Here is a 20,885-nt window from a genome sequence, read left to right on the forward strand (position 1 = left end):
AAACGAAAACTTGTATAAGAAGCAACCCGATGGTATCCAACAGCAGACACACCTAAAAAGAACACGTACTTCTACGCAACGAAAACGGAAAAAAAAATCACTTCTTCTTCAGAAGTAAACTTAACATTATGTCGGAAAGCCTCGCTTCCACCTCCGCTGCGGTTGGCCTTTCCCGAGGATCATGCCGCAACATCGCTACTATCAAGTTAACTAACTCATCCTTGTACTTACGCGGACGCCGACGGATAGCAGTGGAGACTGCCTTTTCTAGGGAGCTTTTGGTCCAATCGGAGTCACTCAAAACCGACTGAACCCCCTTTTCATTCCGCAACGTTGCAAACTCCGGCAGTGTGGCTAACACAAATATGAGCACACCGAAACTAAATATATCAGATTTTGGGCTACCAGATGAGTCGGCCATCTCCGGCGCACGGTACTCAAATGTGGGCGATGCTTGACCAAAGAAAAGTAAATCACTCTCTTCGGCATTATCCCCACCACAAGCATGGCACAAATCAAGATCCATCAAGAGTACCTGCTCCTCATTATTCAACAAAAGGACATTCTCAGGCTTGATATCACAATGAGCTATGGGAGGCGACTGATTGTGAAGGTATTTCAGGGCCTTCGCTATCTGAAGCGCAATGGAGCACAGTTTCTCCTCGGATACAGGTGCCTCCTGACGTCTAATGAACTTGGAAAGATCACCCTCGGAATAGTAACGCATAACAACACTGATCTTCAGCGGGTTTTCGGAACCCATCACATCCAAGTACTCTATTACATGCCGATGTGAAAGTTTCTGCATTGTGGCTGCTTGGCGTAATCGCGCCTCATAAACTGGTCGATTGCACTCTGCAAAACGCATCTCCTTTAGCACGACAACTTCCCCATCCTTCGCTCGGCACTTGTATACCACGCCTTGGCCCCCTTCGCCTAGCTTTACATGATCATATAGTGTACTGTATTTAGATTTCCTTTGTCCCGCCACGGAAGCAATGATTACCTTGAGTTGATCAGTCAGTTGAGTACGAACACACCTATTTTTAAGCAATCGCACGGGTGATGGGCAACATGCGAAACACTTCACCACACCGCACTCGAAGGAAAGCGGAAGACAGTGGCTACACAGAGTGTCCGCACAAATTTCACAGTAGTGTGCATCATTCACATTCGTTATGATCCCATCACAGCGGCTACATGCGTTCATCACTTCTGCAGGCGCTTGACAACTTGTGCAAATCACGAAGTGCGGGCGGTGCGTATACACCGTACGAACACATTGCCTACACACTTTCCTCCCACATGCAATACAAAGGTGTGTTGTTTCATTCATAAGTGGGCATGTGGGGCACAGTTTATCAGATGATTCCACTGACTGTGCGCACTTACGGCATTGCCCGGCAGCGCTCACACAACATCTACAGAACTGACGCATGCAATCGCTGCAGCTGGCTAATGCCAGATTCGACGCGCCACATTCCCCGCACGCGGCGCTCTCCATTGTCGTTAACATCGTCGTCGTCAATATTATTATCGCAAAAAAAAGGGAAAAAAATTGGCTACACCTTTCCTTTCCGCCCTCTCCCTTTCCTCCACCCCTTAGTTGATGGTGCGCTGTTCGAGCTCCTTTAATGACACAACGGCTCTTTTCGGGGGGTATCCCTACGCAAGACAAAAATAAGTAAATAAACGTCAGTGGAGAGAAAAAGAGAAAGTGACCTGTACAAGGAAAAGATAAAGGAAATAAAACACTGCGTGCATGCACACACAAATACCAACAACAAGGTGGAAGGGAAGCCAGTAGACCTCAGTCTCCTCCCACACTTTAACATATGGGGAATAACAAATGTGAAAAGGTGGGGAGGAGGAGTGTACCCCTTTATTGTATGTGCTGCATGCGGGCGGACGGTGCAGAAACGCATCAGCTTTGGGGAAACACAAATAATAATTAGAAGCACCTTAACACAAAGGATGTGGCAATCAAATCGAAAGCAAGAGGTGTGGCGGCTCCACCCACTATCAGTAGAGGGGGAAAACACAGATGATCACCACACAGAATAAAGAAGTTATAACCATTTTAAAGGTAATTGTTCTCTGCCGCTTTTTCCCCTTCTTCTCCCCAGCCCTCCTACTTTTACCGTTGATATGCCCTTCGCTGGACTAAACATACTCGTTGTCCCAATACCATCTTTCACAAGAAAGAAAAAGAAAAAAGCGAAATCTAAACATTTGTACATGACATGAAAAATATAAGTACCCCTTTGTCCATATTTCCTCCATATTTTCTTCTCTGTTTCTTTTCTTTTTTGTTAATTCCGTTCTTTTAAAAGAAAATGCATGCTACTACATATCATGTGCATGAAATATACATATTTCCATTCCTTCAGCTACATATCTCACCACCAAGTATAAAACCAGTGAAGCATTCTAACAAACTCCTCTAAGGTATCTCACCTTCGCTATTTTTCTTTTCTTTTTTTCTTCCCTTCTGACTGACTCCTTTTCTTTCTTGTGCCCTATTCCCCACTCAAAGGAAGGGGATGGAAAGGGGCGAGTAGAAGAATCAGATTCCAAACAAAAATAACGAAAAAAAAATGGTGACACTAAGAACGCTGACGGTGCGCCTTCACCGGCTTCGATGTGCCCCTCTTGACTTTCTTTGCGTCGTAGTTTTGACGCATGAGTTCCACTATCTCAGGTTGGAAATTACAAGAGCTCTCAAACTGGCGCCTCCGATGCAATGCGTGAGCCTCCTCCAACTCATATGGCGTCAAGTACAACCGCTTGTGGAAGGGTCCGTCACGCTCCAACGCTCTCGCGCGTGGGGAAATCTCTGGCCGGAATGAGGGGTCGTACTTTTCGTACGGTGGGGGTTGGTGGGGCTCTAATAAGCGCTGGGAAACGGACACCGCACGGCGCGGTGAGGTTCGAGGCGGGGCTGATTTGGGTTCTTCCTCCTTCTGTTTGCGTGCCCGCTGCTCCTTAGAAGGATGAAGCCGATCGTAGAAGGGTTTGCTGCATTCTACACCCTTCGCACGAGGCGTGATCATTGGACGGAACGAAGGCAAACTCTCCGGTGGCGGCGGCTCCCGGCGGGCCAATAGGCGCGGAGAAATACTGATTGGCCGAGAAGTCGAAACACGAGGAGTAGGCACAGGTTTGGGTTCCTCGGGGCGCTTCCGGGCCAGTTCTTCCTTGGATGGATGGAGACGATCGTAGAAAGGCGCTTCGACCTCTAAAGCCCTTGCACGCTTTGATATGTGGGGACGGAACAACTCAAAACTGCTGTTGTTCACAAACTCCTGCAAACGCGGAGAGAGTGCCGGTGCCTCGTAGTCCTCACCATCTGCATTCTTGTTCCGTTGAACACTAGGTCTGGCTGAATACAGCCGTTCGTGACACGGAACATCTGAGCGAGGCAGCGCCTGCGCAAACTTGGAAATGGTGGGTTTGTAAGTGTGTTCTTTCCGATAATCCTCACCCCTTTTCGAGCGTCGGCGCTCAGGTAAACGATCGTTAGAGGCGCCCCTCGGGCTATAGCCGTAGCGATTGCCGTCAATTGTGGAATGGTACCTCCGCTGTGGTAACCGGTCATGGCCCCCCAACCTCGCGCTTCTTTCTGGGCTAACGGAATATCTTCTACCCATGCCAGCGGTGTGCAGCCAGTCGTCGCTGTTGCTCCCTTCCTCCGCCTGGCGCTCAGAAATACCCTTTTGATGCATATCGATTATCAACCTACGATGATAGGCTGGGATATTGAGCCTCTGGAGGGCTCTCCCGGTCCTTTCAATTTGTCGCCCACCTCCGCGTCGCACGCTCCGCTTCCTCCGAGAAGCTGTTTTGGGATCGGTGTTGAGAGAAACACATGATTTGAACAATGAAGACTCGCTGCTGTAACATCTCCGCGCTGTATATCCTTTGTGGACTCCCCCGGATTCGCGTATGTGTCTACCGACATTCTGTAGGGTAAGTGGGGAAATTTGCGGGGAGTTTTCCTTATCGTCAGCCTCAGTGCGGTACTCATTCACAAGCTTTCGTTTCCTTTTGGTGTAGATTCCAGAAATGTCGCCGACCACAACTCTGCCATCACCCCTGTTGGTATGGAACACTTTGTGCACACTAGGAACAGGTATGTCAACGACAACCGGCATTTGCTGACCGTCAGCACCCTCAGAAACATTTTCGCCATTCTTGTTGCCTTTTGAGCCCTCCCCATGACGGCTCGCCATCTTTCTAGGACTTCGGCTCAATTTTGCAGGTGAAGAACCCGGCTGTGGGGATAGTCCATCTCCTCCAGAAACTGATACGATGTCGTGCAGTGAACCGGCGCCGATTCCGCATTTTTCTGCCTTCTTCATGAGGGAAATCTCTTCCTCCAAATCGGTACGCTTTGACCGCGACTTCTTTTGAGTACCGTGCCGCTTCTCCCGTGTCTTCGAAGGCTTAGCTTCTGCTCCATCACCCGCCTGCGAGGTGCTCTTGCCATTAGGATCAACTTCGCGACTCGCTGGACTTACAGCAGCCGGACTTGGCTTCACAGACGACCGCTTCGACCGCACGGCTGCCGGGTCGAGGGGGGGAGCAACGCCTGGATTGGGCGCACTCTTTTCAGCCGCAGCACCCTGCTCTTGCTCACTCTTAGATGCACCCTCCCTCGGTGTCAGCTCCTTGGACACCTTACTACTACCCGCTGCAGCGTTTGCATTTGCGTCTCCCCCCTCAGTTGCCTCCCGAGCTGATTCATCAGTCTTGCTTGCCGCATGAGTCGGTGTAGTAGATTCCGAAGATATCTTCTTGAAGGTTTTTTCCCCTTCCCCTTCCTTCCCTCCAGGGGATGTGCCTGAGCCATCCGCAGCGGCCTCACCTTCTTTAGGTGCTGCCTCTTCTCCCGCGCTGACACCAGCGGGGGCTGCCGCTTCTCCCGGGGCTGAGTTACCTTCCATTGCTGCTCCTTCTGCAGCAGCCGCGGCGTCTGGCCGCACAGCAAGCGGCGCCTCAGTACTGCTGTCGCTGTCAGAACCGACAGTTAAGTTGTTGAGGGTGGCCATCACTAAAGTGCCGGTGTAACTTCCCTCTCTTTACTGTTTATTTCGTCCCTTTTACCCCCACCTTTGGACCTGTTAACTTTATCTTCTTCTCCCAACAAGCTATGCAAAGTATGCGCCAGGAGACCCACACCCAAAACCTTCACTTGGAAGCTATTGTTGTTTTGGAACAATGATATTTGTTAAACTTCCTTAGTTTGCGTATGCGTGTATATATATATATGTGTGTGTGTATTATTGTTTGAATTTTCCGTGAAGAAAGAACGGGAACATAAAGCAGGCGGTGTACGGTCCCTCAGAGAGTAAATAAAACAACAGAAGATCAGGTGGCGTATCCAAAGGCACTGGGGACGGGAAAAAGAACCCGAGAAAGAGACTATTTTCAGTTAGAAAAATAAAGGAAAGGAACATGAGTTTTCTGCCTTACTTCTTCTCGTTCTCCTTCGCCTCCTTGCGAGCGGCACGGCGGTTGCGGGCCCTGAAGAAGCGAACAGCGCTGTGGTTCTTCTTGAGGAATTTGTACATTTTCTTGGTGGATTCCTCCTCCGTTACCTTGCGTGGGGCCTCCCGTGCGGGGGTAACCAAACCTCCAACAGCAGCTGTGCCATACCGAGAGCGGTCCTGAGTTGCAGCTTTCACCTCCTCTTCAGTTGCATCTCCCTTCTGTGGCTTCTTGCGGTTCAGGGGGAACAGCACCAACTTGCTCATATATGTCTTCAGGCGTTGCACGTTAATATTCATACCCTCCTCGCTTTTATTCTTTCGGCGACGGTCAACACGAATGCCAATCGTCCTCGCATAGCGGGGTTTCACACCAGCAGCCTTCAGCTCCTCCAACGAGAAGCCACGTCCCAAGCGCCTCTTCATGTTGTAGCGAACTGTAGGGCAATTCACCTGCGGGCGAAGTGCCTTAAGCGGACGCGGGAAGATCTTCTTCGCCTTCAACAAACGCAAGCGGCGACGGCGCTGCTTCTGCGCAGGCTGATTGAAGAACACCTTAACGTTACCCTTCTGCGAGGAGCAGGGGTTCCAGTGCTTCCTCTGGTGCACATGGGGAATCGCGTTGTTTCCCTTCGGCATTGGCGCTAAAACTCTTACGGCAATGAAAAACATTAGGGTAAATACGGCCACGACAAGAGAATAACGGACGGGCGTGCGGTCAACAGCTTTCTGACCACCAAAAAAGCAAAAAAAACAATTTACAGGAAAGTAATGCGTCTAAACATCCCCTTTCGGATATTGCATAGAGCAAAAAAAATAAGAAAGTAGTGGTTTCGGAGAACATGCAAATGCCGCCGACGTGAACCTAAAAGAAAAAAACAAATTTACTTCTTCTCGTTCTCCTTCGCCTCCTTGCGAGCGGCACGGCGGTTGCGGGCCCTGAAGAAGCGAACAGCGCTGTGGTTCTTCTTGAGGAATTTGTACATTTTCTTGGTGGATTCCTCCTCCGTTACCTTGCGTGGGGCCTCCCGTGCGGGGGTAACCAAACCTCCAACAGCAGCTGTGCCATACCGAGAGCGGTCCTGAGTTGCAGCTTTCACCTCCTCTTCAGTTGCATCTCCCTTCTGTGGCTTCTTGCGGTTCAGGGGGAACAGCACCAACTTGCTCATATATGTCTTCAGGCGTTGCACGTTAATATTCATACCCTCCTCGCTTTTATTCTTTCGGCGACGGTCAACACGAATGCCAATCGTCCTCGCATAGCGGGGTTTCACACCAGCAGCCTTCAGCTCCTCCAACGAGAAGCCACGTCCCAAGCGCCTCTTCATGTTGTAGCGAACTGTAGGGCAATTCACCTGCGGGCGAAGTGCCTTAAGCGGACGCGGGAAGATCTTCTTCGCCTTCAACAAACGCAAGCGGCGACGGCGCTGCTTCTGCGCAGGCTGATTGAAGAACACCTTAACGTTACCCTTCTGCGAGGAGCAGGGGTTCCAGTGCTTCCTCTGGTGCACATGGGGAATCGCGTTGTTTCCCTTCGGCATGGTGCTCCTACTACCAATCCTTGCGTAAATAATATCCAATCAAAGATCAGGTTAAACACAAAGACACGGGAAAGAAAGATAAGACAAAGCCACACAAAGAATAAAAACAGAACGCCACAACGATTTTTCTGCCTCCCATGCGAGAGTCACTTTGATCCGCCGCAACGAAAATTAGTTCTTACCTCCGCAGAACAAAGAAATAAATAAACCGTTCACTTGAGTAGTTCGTTTTCCCTCCGTTTTATGAGAGCCATACCCAACTACAGCCCTGCGACAACGATGGCACGAATAATAAAATTGGCAATAATGATAAGAGTAATAATGACGGAAATAAACCTTGCGATGACTAAGTAGATAGTAACAACTCAACTTAAAAGCACAGCCTGAATACGCCAGCGGTGCACAATGGTGCCTCAACAAAAAAGAAAAAGTGGAAAAGGCGACGAGGGTGGAAGCGAACAAAGTTATGGACAAAGCTCCTCCCCGCCCCTCCCTCACCAAAAAAAAAAAAGGAAAAACGTGGATGACGCAGGGGTTTTTCGGTAGCAACCGCTGCCGTTGTTGGAAATTACTGAATCGTTACGGATGTTGCAGCGCTGCTCGCAGGGGAGTTATTTTTCTTCAACTCCACCACAAGAACAGAATCCCTTAGCCTCGCCTTCACGCTTTCCTCGACAATAGGCGATGGCAAATTCATACAACGCTCAAACCGACCGTAGCCACGCTCCAGAAACACGGCAAGGTGTTGCTCATCATCTTTAAGTAATGACTTGCGATTGCCGCTGATGCATAACCGATTGTCCTCAATCCCCACTTGAATGTCCTCGCGATTCATGCCGGGGAGATCCACCAGGAGTTTATACCCTTCAGGTTTCTCCACAAGGTCCATAGCGGGCGACCATGACCCACGGGAAAAAGAGCTGAATGAACCAGCACCTGTGAGAGGCAGAACGCGGTTAAATATGCGGTCAATATCACGAAAAGGGTCCCACATGTTCTCCTTATTTCTTTCTCCTTTTTTGCTTTTTTGCTTTCTTTTCCCTGCGTACGCTTCAAATGGCCTGAAATAACGTGTATTATTTTTTTGTTGGGTCGATTGTTTTTTTTTTTTTCCTCTCCTTCTTTCCCTTCCTCGGCTTCCACGATGTTCACCGTGCTGCCTCGTTTGTTTGTTGTCCTACGTTAGCGTAAACAACGTGAACGAATAAAGAAATTGAAAGAACACATGAAAGAAGTTATAAGAACACAAATAGTGGAAATAGGGCAATGCTTCTACTGTCCATCGACTGGAAACAGTAGCGAGAAGATACAATAAATAAATAAATAAACAAGGGACATGCAAAAAAGGGAAAGGAATGAACAACTGGGACAATTTATACGGTCGTAAAACACTGTTGGCTCTTTCCAGATACTTCCGAAAAGTTTGAGCAGCCTTGTGGAGAACTGCAGGCACATCTCACGCTGAATTCATGTTTTTGACCGTTATTACAGGTAAATGTGCTGCTGTCTCATACCGCAGTGAGGACAAGGACCAGAGGGCGCCTTTTTTTTTTTTGCTTTTTCTTTTCTCTCTGAGTCTTAGTCCTTTCATTCCCCTACCCCATATTACCTTAATTTTTTTTATTTTATTTCTTTACATTTCACTTATACTTGCAGCAGGGCATGGAGAGGAGCAGTGCATCCTCAACATGGAAAGGAAAAGTAACACAGGAGAGGAACATTAGCGCAGAAAACCAAGTGAGTAAAAAAATAGGGAAAAGACTAAATTAGCAAGGCAAGGAAAAACTTGTCATTACATGGCCGCTTCATAACACCGCCTGATGCCAGTAGAGGGAGAGAGAAAAAAAAGAAACATATTACAACATTCTGGAAGCGATCCAATCAAACAATTTCGCCCCAATACACATACATACACATACACGCGCGCGCCTTACCTCCCCTTTTTATAGAGGAGTTAAACTGAGGTGTCGTAACAAAACGAAAGAGAGAGAGAAAGAGAGAGAGTGTGTGTGTGTCAGTAAATTATCATGTGTAAATGGACAACGGCGTAAAGAATCAGAGAAGGAAAAGGGAAAAGAACAATCGGAGAAAACGGTAACAAAGAGGTAATAAACAAAAATACGCATCAAATAAGGAAGAGTAAGAGTAAGATCGAAACAGGGTGAGAACGGTGTAGAGGTGTGTGGTGACTGAATTCTATTTACATTCCATGTAACAAGTACGCAGCTTTACAACTTAAGTAACTGGTGTTATTCCGCATCAGCACAGGTATTGTCTTCCGATGTGAATTGCTTGACAAGAAAATTCAAGCACACAAATAGCCCCCACTCAAAAAATAAGGTAATGATAGTGATAGCGGTGATGACAGCGCCCATAACGATGATGATCAGTTTCATCGTAAAGATACAAAAAATCATACCACGGCGGAAAGAAAAAAAATAGAGAGAACAGATGGCAAAAAAAAAAAAAATGACCAGTAAGTCGCTTAGGCACGTAAATAGTTGTTGTTATCAATATTTACTATTACTTGCACCCTCAGTTTACCCCTCACCCTTCAGTTTCTTCATTCTCTTCGTTCCTTTCTTGATTAGGTCAATGGAATGAAAGAATAAAAAGATGGGCGTTAAATAACCTAAAGAAATAAATATTACCCCCACCCAACGCGTCGAACAAAAAACAAACATCCATACCACCCATAGGCATCCCGTAGGAGACTTATCTACCTTTTTCTTTCTCACTACTCACACCATGCAGTGCGGTTATTTTCGCACAGTTGAAGGGTGAAACGGAGATGAGGGAGAAACATCACCACTGCTTCCATCATTGGTGCCACCACATATGTTATAAATGACTTCTGTCCTTCAGGGAAGTCTTTGTCGCTCGTTTTACGATTCATGAAGGGGGAAATGGAGAGGTTGCTCCTCTCTTCTTCATCACCCTGCTTGTAGAACTCTTGTGCAATATACGAAGACCATTCCGAGTATATGTAATAGGGACGAATGCAATTTGAGAGATCGGCTGTTTTGATGCTCATAGAAAGTGCCACAAGAACATCCTGTTTGTTCGCACTCCAGTCACTAGCCTCTACCAAGCGCGACTGGAACCTCTTCAGTATAGTTCCGTGATTTGACATATCCGTGGCTAGAACCATTTCTACCATTGTCTCGCGTACAGTGCGGAACTGCTCGTCATTCAGTGGTGCCAGAACGTTGTAAGACGGGTGCTTCAGCAACTGAAAGACGGAAGCTATGTGATGGTTTTCAAGGATTGACCTATCGTTGTAAAGTGTGCTCAAGTACGCATTCGTTCTAGTGTGAAAATTGTTATTCAAACCGGGGTGATCAAAGTCATGGACGGCTGCAGCGAGCACGGCGCCCAGCTGCTCCTCCGGTCGCAGCTGGCACTTCTCCTTCATTCCAGCGATAAAAATAATGTAGTAGTTAACCTGCGTGACGTCTGCCGCATGCATCGAGTTGTGATAGGGATTGGGGTGATATCCCGATTGGACACCAAGTAGAAAGCGCTGCAGTGTCGCGTCGTCAAGTTGAAAGCGGGCCACTAGATCCAATTTATAAAGAATCGTGTAAGTCGTATAAAAGAGAGAGTTGCCATTTGTCATTATCTCTAGGCGGATCACATCGTAACCCCATTTATCAATGCCACAAAGAATTTCAAGTACATCCCTCACAGCCTGCCTGGAAGAATTGTCGAGCAACGGTTGCAGCTCAGGAAGGTCCAAGACGTCCATCGCGCTCTCAGCAGGAGCACCGGGAGGGAGTGGAAAGGCTGCGCGAATGCACGCCAAAACGACCGTGTCAACGTCAGTTTCAACCGGGTAATATTTCACTGCCTGCGTCGTGTGTTCAAAGTACTGTGCGCCCCCCTTGTCGTACAGCACATCTAATGGATCCTTTGAGGGTGGGGCAGCACACAGCAGGCGCAAACGCTTTCTCAAATCATTGACACAGAAGGCAAGTTCCATTGTTTTCTGCGCCGCCACAGAAGATTCTTCCCGTAGCGGCTTCAAATCAGCAAGCAACCCCTCCACCTTCTTTTTGCTCTCTTGTAGCATCGCAGAACGCACGACACGCTCACACTCCAGAGATTCCAGAGAGAGACGTGGACAAATCATCTCGCTCCGACGTCGGCGTATTTGAGTCATTCGAGTCATGGGCTCCACAATATATTCTACAACACGTACTCTGTAGTCTTCGTCACCGGGAAGTGAGACAAGGGGAAGCCTGCAAATGTATTTGTACATTAGGTCCGACTCCTTTATATTGGTAACGGTAAAATTCACATTTTTACCACCACCTGGAGAGGGAGTCACCGTTGCCTTTTGTCTTTGAACATCCGATGCAAGGGACTTGAAGAACGATCCCCATGAAAACGTGATGCCGGCGTCATCTTTCGAGTCTGTGAGCTCCTTGTCTGTGAAGGAGTGGGCGAATATTGCCCTCGTGTCGTGCTCAAGGTATGACACTGTGAAGTCGATGTGGTCTGTTGTGCAGTACAAAAGCAAAATACCAGCGGACGGCATATGTGCCACCGGTCGATCGTCCATAACAACTGCCCCTTGACTTATAATGTACTTCTCCTTTCCAAGCATGCGGGGCGGGTCCGACTGCTCCAAAGGGACCTTCACCACCGCCTTCAGCTCCTTCAAATCGCTACTAGTAGACAATATATAATTTTCGCCTCTAACAGTTGTCGGAGACACACTACTCCCTTTAGAGTATGGAAAGAGCGTTGCGATTCCACAGCCCATAAATAGAGGTCCTTGGTGCGCCCCTATTTCCCCTTCTCACTTATTGAAATTAGAAGCTCCTTTCTGCCCCCCACCCTTTTCCTCCCTGTCGGTGACGAGGGGACGCCTTTTTTTGTTGGCGGTACAAAGAAGGCTGCACACGTCCCTCCTCCTTCTTCCCTGACCTGGCCACCCTGCGCACGGTAGCAGTGCGAAGTATTACCGGAGTATGCTAAAAGAACAAACGAAATGGTAAAAGGGGTAATAAAATAATGCAGCACGGAAAGAGAAAGAGAGAGAAAAGCGCTGAGCAAACAAAACCCAGCAAGTCGATATTACTGTAGGTGGTGCTGGTTATGGTCCCATACACACACACACCATGGCTACAACGCCACAAACCCCACTCAGCACCGCAGGCAATAAACGGAAATATACAAATACATTACTATTATTTTCGTTTATAATCTCCTCATTTTTCAGCGGGGTGGACGTTACGTTAAGCCACGGTGTCTCCAGTTGAGGCATCACACCGAGAAGCCGCAAGGATGCCGGTAAGGCAGTCCCAATCGCCCACCGCTGTCCCCTACAAAGACACGTAGATGCATACGTTGCACCTCATACAATAAAAGCACAAACCTCACAACGGTGTTCAAGCACGATCGCCTGGCAATCCCAAGCGAGAGCCTTCCAAAGACGCCGGACTTGCAGGGGCGCTAGAAACAAATCCCCAGCATTGTCTCTAAACACTCGCATAATAGACGAGTAAATACGAGTCGAATGAGGCCACGATGAGAAAAGAAAAAAGGAAAGAAAAAGAAAGCGCACAATCGCACCCACCCACCTGCCCTCCCCCCTGCTCAAGCATAACCCGCCCCACCAGAAATCATATTAGCCCACAACATAAAAAGTGGGGAAATTAAGCTAAGGGTACTGTCAGCACCCCACCTTTCCGGAGCCTACGACCCTTCCATCACGTTGCGTCATCAAATGACGACCTATATGCCGTTAAAATTCCAGACTAAAAGCTGGAGTCCCTCCTTTAATGCCCGTTCCTATTTCTTCGTCTTTTTCTTTTTCTTTGCCCTGTCTTACCTCCTTTACATTGGCCGCTTATAATTCTAGTAGGAAACAGTTAGTTCAACGGACTGAATAGCACAGATTAATAGCGTCGCTCAATAGTACGACTAACCCTTTACGGCGAATGCGCCAACCCTATCTTCCTATGTAACACTACAGCTGTTCAAAGTATCTTTCCTTTAACCTGACGGCCGGGGGGTGAGAAGGGTAAGCTTTTTTTTTGTTCTTTTTGTTACCATGATAAACACCTGCACATAGCACATCTGAACATTAAACAGCAGGTGCAGTGTAAGAACGGGAAAAATCGGGACACTTCGTGACTAACGGTAGGTTGATGAGTGATTGCAACAAAAAAACCGCGGGTGTCGAATGGAAAAAATAGAGAAGGACTCAGAATACTAATCCACAGCAATTTACTAGCGGCAGGCAGAACCAGTTGGTGGTGACTCAGCGCCACAGCAGCTTCCAGCCCCCTCGGGGTTACAAACACGATTGTAGATGCGCTCGAACACGGAAAAATCACAGAGTGAGTGGGAGCTATGACCAGAAAGCTTTTGCTGCCTCTCTCTCTCTGACCTTGCACACCCTTGCGAGGCAAGTGGCCAACCTGCCCTCCTAACATGACGGCGAGGGGGAAAAGGGCTTCCCTCATCCAGTGAATTAAACCCCGAAGTTTGTGATTCGGATGCCCGCCCGAGAAACAGGGATGTCTCACACCTCTGCAACGACCCGTCATGTTGTGGACGCCAACGAGACCCCCGCGACTGCATCGTACGCATCCGACCGCCCCGGGGGGCATCTTTATCGCTGAAAACTTTTGGCACATGAGAAGTACCTGAGCCAGCCAGCGGTCGCCCTGGCTTGAAAGTGCAGTCCTTTAGCTGATTTTCCTCTTGTAACACTCGCAACTCGTTTAATTTCGCCTCCCTCTGATCCTTCCATTTCTGACACCGTGCAACAACACTCCTTGAATCGCTGACACGCGTCCGTTGTCGAAAACGCTCCCTCGAGTATGCGTCACGCCGCCCAAATCGTCCCAAGTTTCCTTCATGATACATGGTTTGCGACCACGGCGAATACTCGGTTAGATCTCTATTCAAATATAATGAGTGCTCGTTAAAATGGGGCGCACTACGGCACCGCCGCGGACCCAAACCGATCGGGTCGGGATCGACGTGCTGACACGCCAGAGCCAAAGATCTGTCGGAGCCGTGCGATAACGGCGCACGCAATCCCCAGACAGAGCCCTCGGTCCGTGGAGCTCTTCCGGCAAAACTATGCCCCTGTCGCTCTCTATTCAAGACCGCTGCCCCTTCACCTACAAACACAGCACTCGCTCCTGCTTTTGTCTGTACATTTTCCCCTCTCAAAGACAGTTGAGCACACATATTGTACATCGCAACGTCTTCAAGCCGCGCATCAGCTGTGGCGATTCCAGCTAGGTGGTGACTACCACATTTTCCCACATGTCCCTCCCCCACATTACACCTCAACCACGCTGGGGTGCACTTACCGTTACCGCCGACGCTCCCACGGTTTGACAGCAAAACTTGACCACCGCCCCGCTGGTCCATTGGCATACCCAACAATTCTCCCTGCTTTGACTGCAGTGGGAGCCTCTGAACACCGCCATCACGTGCCAACGCAGATGTAAGTCTTTGCGTGGGATTCCGGAGGTCCCGTCCAGCAGCGGCGTCGGATGTAGCTAAGCCACTGCCGTTGTGCGACCCCTCTCCCTCTGCAGCCCCCGCATGAGCATCGGCGCCTAATTTGCTGCAGCCGACCCCTCGAGGGTCCCGCTGACACCAACTATCCCACTCATCGGCAACCCCACCGTAAGTCACTCGATCATTTAGCTCGCTCCGCATGAGACATTCCGGCAACGGGGCTTCGAGAGCGCTTAACACACGTTTTTCGAATGACCGTAGTGCCGACGACGCCTTCTCGCAGCCTTCGTCAAAACAATCTCCCATTTGAATGTTTCTTCGGCCCGGCACATACAAAGAAAAAAAATGATGGCAATAATAATGAAAAGGCGCCATGCAAGTACGCGGAAGCCCACGCGGAAAAAAGGGATAACGGAGAGTATCGAAAATGCGAAGGAGAACGTACCATGGGAAATATAGCTTATAAATCGCGACCGAAACAAGAACTAAAGAACTGAACATATATTTACAACGGAAACCGTGCTAGAAACGCAGTGTGGGTTTCGCTTCTTTACTTCAGAGATTTCTACCCTCCCCCCACCCTAACCCGTTGCGTATCCATCCGTTGTCCAAGGGGACCTCATGACGAAGCAAACTCCTAAGTATATCATTATATGGTAATCCATATATTATCCTCGATGATTGTGTGTCGCGCAATAGCGCACGTCAAGTTCTCCATATTATCCCTTGGTGAACCTCTTAGGTGGCACTGGTGCTGAAGCCGACTTCTCATTTAACAATGCGACATAGTCAGCATACGTACATTCGCTGACACCACAACCAAGCACGTTCGCCATCATCTCCTGACAGCGATTGGCGTACAGAATCGGGTCCTCTCGCTCCGACTCAGTTGGAACGTAGATGGGCAGGGGCCGCACTTCAACACGGTTGACAAACTGAGAGCACAACCGAAGGATTAAAACACCAAAACTGTTACCCCCACAACAGCGACCGTTCCAGCAGGGATTGAAATGCTTGTACGGAAATCCCACGCAAATCATCTGAATGGGCTCACCTGGCTCCATCGCGCCCTTTCGGAACATGAACAACGTCCTCTGATTTGTCGTTGTGCCCTCAGGAAATACAAGCAACTGAGGCACTAGGGGGTCCCTATCCTTCGCGCGCTTTGCGATGGCCTCGGCGGCACGACGACGGGACTCAGCGGCACTCCTGTCCACCAGAATGGAGTCTGACAATCTCACAATCGATTCGAAAAGAGGCAGTTTGGTCTCCTTGCGGGTAATGAACGATGGGAACTGCGCGAGAGCGAACAAGAGAACAACTTCGAATACACATGAGTGGTTAGAAATCAATATTTTGCACTCACTTCTGTCGGCAATACGCCCGAACACCCTGAAGTTGTAGAAGCCTATTCCCACAGAAGCAACGCAGAAGGTGATGTAGGCGAGGAGGGTGAAAAATGAAAACCACAAGGGGTTGTCATTGCGATTCCTCCCCCTCCGTCCTGCCATGCTCATTACAACCAGCGTCATGAAGGAGAAGAGAACGAATATGAAAAGTCGCACTGCGAGTAAGCCTGTCACCGCGAAAAATGTTGTCTTCATCACCTCATAAAGACACCAAGGCGTGTCGTAGCTCAGCGCAACGTCCCGACCAACACGTGGTGGCTTTTCTGTGAGGTACGAGTCTCCAAGACGCAGCATCCGCGGACGAACATAAAGGAGGTCACGAACGTTCTCCGTAAAGTAAAGAAATGTTAAGAGCAGTAGTAAAAACAGGAAATACCTCCACAGTATGTCTGGCCAGGTAAGGCACGAAAATGCGATCATCAGCTCCTGAATCCCAGGAATCAGGCCAAAAAGGCCTGGGAGAGCTCCCCCAACGCCGTGGCCTGCGCCCCAATTGCGAACGCTTCTGTCGGTGTCCATCCTAGAGTTTCTCGTAGACCTTCGAGGAACACCAACAGACACCTCCCCCATGGATCCTGCGTGTTGAAACGACTCACCCGGTGGGTGATCGTTGGCTCGGGCTTCCAATGGCACCCGTGCGAATATGCAGCCGAAGAGAAGCTTCATAAAAACAATAGCAGCTAACAGATGAAAAAGTTTACCGGCGTCCATTCTGCTCAGGTGAAAAATTGCTGGAAGTGCCAACAGCAAGCGATCCTACAAAAAAAGAAAAACAAAAAAAAGAGTAAAGAAGCAGGTACGACCCACTGAGGAAAACACCAGCATCTCCAGCGACACATGTACACTGATGGAAAAAGATTTAAAAAAAAAAAAAGAAACAACCAGTGAACTCACAAATGCATAGCTTTTAGATACCCCTTCGCTTAGCGAAGCACGCATCTGCATTAAAGCAAGCATTTTCATTTTTTTTCTCTGTACCCACTCCTGAGTTACGATGCTTTGCTACGCCGTCACAGTAGAGTCACGCGTGAGAGTTGTATTGATGTGTGGCACCATGTTTGATGTGAAGCTACCTCTCGACTCAGCTTCGCTTTGAGTCATCCTCGATATCCACGAGGTGGTACGAGTCTGTGGCGCTGTCGTAGCCCACGTGACACTCCAAGACGGCATCCTCCGCATCCGTTGTTGGCCAATGCCATAGAGCAAAACATACGGCACAATTTTTACTTTCAACCTGGTGAAATGTAAAGGCGTCATATGTGTAGGGGTACGAACGCGGGTACACTGGTCCATAGCCAATGAGAAGCTCCTCCCCCTTCCGAATACCCCGACAAGTCATAACGCTGAGTCTCCCATCCTTATTCTTCGTCTCTTGAATCCACCCACAGTTGCTCCTTTCATCTTCACCTGGCTCATTTATGAATGGTGTGAACGTGCTCTGAAACTCTTCAAAAACAACATTAAAGTAATCCGCGCAGTTAAGGTCCATCAGAGCGTACTTGGCCGTTGGCCTCCCCAACTTGGCATGCTCGCCGCTTAGTGCATCGCAGTATCCCGGGTAGACGCCAACAATAGTTAACGCAGGAATGTTCTTCAAGGCAACAACACCCACCCCTCCCTTACTTTCCTGACGCACCTTCGCGAAAAGGTGAAGCGAATTCCGGGGTTGGAAAAATCTGGTTACGGCTCGACAAACCATGCCCAGCAGCCTATCATCCTCTTCCTTCGAATGTGGCCTACAAGCCTTCTTCTCGAGGGACTCAAGTTCCCGCACAACCTCTTCCGGGTATTCGTCACGGACAACCAGTGCACGACGAACCACCCTTCGAGCGTCGGGCGCCTCTCTAACGGGGGGCGTAAAAGCGGCAGGGGCTTCTACACCATCACAACTGCCACACACGCGCATATGCGAGACAAACTTTTTGTTCGCGTCCTTCCACTCAATCTGTTCGCTCGCCGCCTTGGTCGAGCACAATTTGTGAACAGCCTGCCCACAGTAGCAACAAACCTTCAAGTCTTCATTCCCCTCAGGCTTGCGGCAGACTCCGCATAGTTTATAAACAGTGCTGATTTGAAACTGAAGGAACGCCTCCCAAACGCTGGTATCATCAAGCCCATCATATGGCTCGCTGAGGCCAAGTGTATTGCTCCAAACACTAATGTTGTAGATGTTGTGCCATAGGAACAGCTTCCCAGACTCACTATCTGTGTTGAGCGACCAGTCCACGCAACGAGTAGGTACCACCTCAGACATACCAACTTGGAGTACAAAGAAGACGGAGCATGTGTTAAAGTGTGTAAGAAGCAATAGAAAAGAGCGGCGACGGCAACAGCAGAAGTGCCCCGCGAAAGAAACAGTTATTGGAATTCGATGCAGTAGGGAGCAATCAATCCTGAAACGGCAGAAATGGACAAAAGTTACACAGTAAACATAATCGCAACGGTTCTCACGCCCCACACACACAAAAAATTTACTACACATCGTTCCAACCACGTTGCTACTAAGAGGTCGTGATTCGATTATTTCCAGCCATCTTATATACACATGTAAGTAAATTTTACCGTTTATGCCCGCCATTTCTCGTTCGACACCACAACCTCGATAACGCGGCCTTTCTAGCACATATATTGGAAGGAAACCCTGCAAAATAAAGGGGAAAGAACACGGGGGGATCGACTAAACATTTCTACATATCGGGAGCACCCAGAAAAGTGGATCATGCGCCTCAACAAAAAAGACACGTAGGCACCCCTCTCTAGGAACGACCATGGAACCCTCAGGGAGGAACCATGAAATTCCATATGCAATATTCCAAACTTTCCTTTGCCAGCTTCTCCCCCTTTCTTCCATTCTGCAACCAGCCCCGATCTTTACTTACCGCATCTTTTCCTTTCTAATTTATACCTCATCACCCTTCTTCATCGTATTTCGCTCTTATATATTCATCCCCACCTGACAATACTCCACCATACCTCATATACGACTGGGAGAGAAGAGACTGGTGGCGATCGCTGTTGTTGTTTTTTCCTGACAAACATTTTGTTTTCATTCTCCTTTCGGAAAGAGGGGTAGACTTCCGCGGAGTGTATTAACGGCGAAACAAGCAAACGGAAGCAAAACTTTTAAAACGTATTTTTAAAAAAAAAGAGAGAAGCAAAGTCCCCCTCCCTACCACACACAACAAAAAAACAGAGCGAAAATGTGAGCATTGACAAGGGAGGTCAGTGTAATGAAACGGGAACAGTGGCATCCAAGTCACACCACTGGAGGGAAGACATGCCCCCGATTCATTGGTCCAAACTCCGTATTGTCCACCGAATCACGCAATGGGAGTCACACCCCACACATTTTGGAGGGCAATGCAACTTCATGGTGAGTACTAGCAACGCTCTTTTCCTTGTTTCGACATGTACGGGGGGGAGGGGTTACACAAGTATACAAGCAGAAAAGTACCAATTGAGAGAGCGGCGGATAAAGAATTATAACGAGAGGAAGTACTGTGGTAATAATACGCACAACGAGTGCGCACTTTCTTAAGTCTTTTGTGTCAGGGATTGAGGTGTATAAAAAAAGAAACTATTTACGAAAAAAAACTGGGTGGAGTGACAACAACAAGGGAAGAAATGCGCAATAGCGTTGCGCGGTATGTACATGTTTACACTACGCGTGTAAGATACAAAACGACAATGAAGAAGAGGAATTACTCACCCCCCACAAGCAACCACAACGGGAGACCAACTTAATGCCCACAGCGTCCTATGGTATAAGTCTCTGCCACTGCTGTGCGGTAGTTGGCTTCCGCTGCGGTCGCCTGAAGCTTTCACATCGATCCTGTCTCAGTGTCAAAACTTCAATGGATCCCCCAGCGCTACACTTAATGAGTCTTCGTTGAAGCTGTGGATGGGCATGGAAAGATTCTATTGAAACTTTAGAAGAGCGCAGCACCTCATCGATTACATCAGCAATAACGTAGAGGGTTGTGTCCAGCTTCGCTCCCATCTGTTTCAACCCCATGAAGTCTGTGACGAGAAGCCCATTCCGAGGGTTTGCCCTTAAACACTCGGACATGTTGTCGATTAGTATAACACGATCCAGAGGCCTACCGAGGCTAGTCAAGTCCTTTACACAACCCGGGCCTTCTGTCCACCATTTTTTGCTCCGGTAAACGCAGTGCTTAATACAACTAGCAGGGTCAATCATCCGTAGCACCTCCATCGCATACAGCCTCTCACCCGCCGTCCACACAAGCACCTCACAACGGCCGCGCAGCACATCAAAGAGCCGCTGTGAGCCAGGCCTCGGCACGATAGTACCTTCGCGTGAATACACGAGGGTCTCATCGAGGTCAAGCACAACAACAAGCTTTCCCACATCTTCCCCGTCTGGAGGGGGGACCAAAAGGCGTTTCTTCGAGCACCCAACCGACGAGGAACATCGGCCTGTGCCAGGGCGGGGCAGACGGTCAACTGTCTGTGGAGAGCACCGGCCATATGAAGTGGACATAGCGGATCGAGCACGTCTTGGGCATGGCACTTCGGGTGGCGACGGTTGCACAAGGTTTGTCACCATCGAGAGTGTGTCCGCCTTCACTTTGAACAGGGAAGAAGAAACGGGAGGTGGAATACCATGATCCTGGAGGATGGCCTCCCTGCTCCCGTTGTTAGCAAAAAAACTTTTTGACTTACTACCGTCACAACTGCCCACTCGGTAGTTTAATCTGGGCCTTCCATATATGTCTCCCGATTTCCCGGAGGGTGCGCGCGGCTCTGGTAGAGTTAATGACGAAACTTGCTTTAACGCAGGGCAGCCTCCACCATAAGTCGAGAAACCTCCAGCGCACTCTGCGACCATTGATATTTTTACGTCACCTTCGCCCTCGATCCCTTTCTTTACTAAAAACACACAACCCCCAATGTTGCGATTTCACGACATGAAAGTAAAGTTTATGTGTAGA

At 48.8% G+C, this 20,885-nt stretch overlaps 10 protein-coding genes across 10 annotated transcripts; all 10 read right to left on the minus strand.

The window, feature by feature from the left end:
- Window positions 1-97: 97 nt before the first annotated feature.
- TbgDal_III3450 (protein kinase, putative) lies at window positions 98-1,516 on the minus strand (the record flags this gene model as incomplete). Its single annotated transcript, XM_011773995.1, has 1 exon — window positions 98-1,516. One exon carries the CDS (start codon window positions 1,514-1,516, stop codon window positions 98-100), a length of 1,419 nt encoding a protein of 472 aa, XP_011772297.1.
- Window positions 1,517-2,606: 1,090 nt separating this feature from the next.
- TbgDal_III3460 (hypothetical protein, conserved) lies at window positions 2,607-5,051 on the minus strand (the record flags this gene model as incomplete). Its single annotated transcript, XM_011773996.1, has 1 exon — window positions 2,607-5,051. The coding sequence occupies one exon, from the start codon at window positions 5,049-5,051 to the stop codon at window positions 2,607-2,609; it is 2,445 nt and encodes an 814-aa protein (XP_011772298.1).
- Window positions 5,052-5,471: 420 nt separating this feature from the next.
- Window positions 5,472-6,161, minus strand: TbgDal_III3470 (60S ribosomal protein L13, putative; the record flags this gene model as incomplete). Its single annotated transcript, XM_011773997.1, has 1 exon — window positions 5,472-6,161. One exon carries the CDS (start codon window positions 6,159-6,161, stop codon window positions 5,472-5,474), a length of 690 nt encoding a protein of 229 aa, XP_011772299.1.
- Window positions 6,162-6,373: 212 nt separating this feature from the next.
- On the minus strand, window positions 6,374-7,030 carry TbgDal_III3480 (60S ribosomal protein L13, putative; the record flags this gene model as incomplete). Its single annotated transcript, XM_011773998.1, has 1 exon — window positions 6,374-7,030. The coding sequence occupies one exon, from the start codon at window positions 7,028-7,030 to the stop codon at window positions 6,374-6,376; it is 657 nt and encodes a 218-aa protein (XP_011772300.1).
- A 568-nt stretch (window positions 7,031-7,598) lies between these two features.
- TbgDal_III3490 (heat shock protein 20, putative) lies at window positions 7,599-8,024 on the minus strand (the record flags this gene model as incomplete). The annotated part of the gene is made up of 1 exon (XM_011773999.1): window positions 7,599-8,024. The coding sequence occupies one exon, from the start codon at window positions 8,022-8,024 to the stop codon at window positions 7,599-7,601; it is 426 nt and encodes a 141-aa protein (XP_011772301.1).
- A 1,743-nt stretch (window positions 8,025-9,767) lies between these two features.
- On the minus strand, window positions 9,768-11,798 carry TbgDal_III3500 (3', 5'-cyclic nucleotide phosphodiesterase,putative; the record flags this gene model as incomplete). Its single annotated transcript, XM_011774000.1, has 1 exon — window positions 9,768-11,798. One exon carries the CDS (start codon window positions 11,796-11,798, stop codon window positions 9,768-9,770), a length of 2,031 nt encoding a protein of 676 aa, XP_011772302.1.
- Window positions 11,799-13,270: 1,472 nt separating this feature from the next.
- On the minus strand, window positions 13,271-15,022 carry TbgDal_III3510 (hypothetical protein, conserved; the record flags this gene model as incomplete). The annotated part of the gene is made up of 1 exon (XM_011774001.1): window positions 13,271-15,022. The coding sequence occupies one exon, from the start codon at window positions 15,020-15,022 to the stop codon at window positions 13,271-13,273; it is 1,752 nt and encodes a 583-aa protein (XP_011772303.1).
- A 218-nt stretch (window positions 15,023-15,240) lies between these two features.
- Window positions 15,241-16,641, minus strand: TbgDal_III3520 (acyltransferase, putative; the record flags this gene model as incomplete). Its single annotated transcript, XM_011774002.1, has 1 exon — window positions 15,241-16,641. The coding sequence occupies one exon, from the start codon at window positions 16,639-16,641 to the stop codon at window positions 15,241-15,243; it is 1,401 nt and encodes a 466-aa protein (XP_011772304.1).
- Window positions 16,642-17,011: 370 nt separating this feature from the next.
- On the minus strand, window positions 17,012-18,508 carry TbgDal_III3530 (hypothetical protein, conserved; the record flags this gene model as incomplete). Its single annotated transcript, XM_011774003.1, has 1 exon — window positions 17,012-18,508. The coding sequence occupies one exon, from the start codon at window positions 18,506-18,508 to the stop codon at window positions 17,012-17,014; it is 1,497 nt and encodes a 498-aa protein (XP_011772305.1).
- Window positions 18,509-19,687: 1,179 nt separating this feature from the next.
- TbgDal_III3540 (hypothetical protein, conserved) lies at window positions 19,688-20,782 on the minus strand (the record flags this gene model as incomplete). Its single annotated transcript, XM_011774004.1, has 1 exon — window positions 19,688-20,782. One exon carries the CDS (start codon window positions 20,780-20,782, stop codon window positions 19,688-19,690), a length of 1,095 nt encoding a protein of 364 aa, XP_011772306.1.
- Between the last annotated feature and the right edge of the window lie 103 nt (window positions 20,783-20,885).

The sequence above is a fragment of the Trypanosoma brucei genome, chromosome 3 (genome assembly GCF_000210295.1).
Source record: "Trypanosoma brucei gambiense DAL972 chromosome 3, complete sequence".
In the NCBI taxonomy this organism is placed as follows: domain Eukaryota; phylum Euglenozoa; class Kinetoplastea; order Trypanosomatida; family Trypanosomatidae; genus Trypanosoma; species Trypanosoma brucei.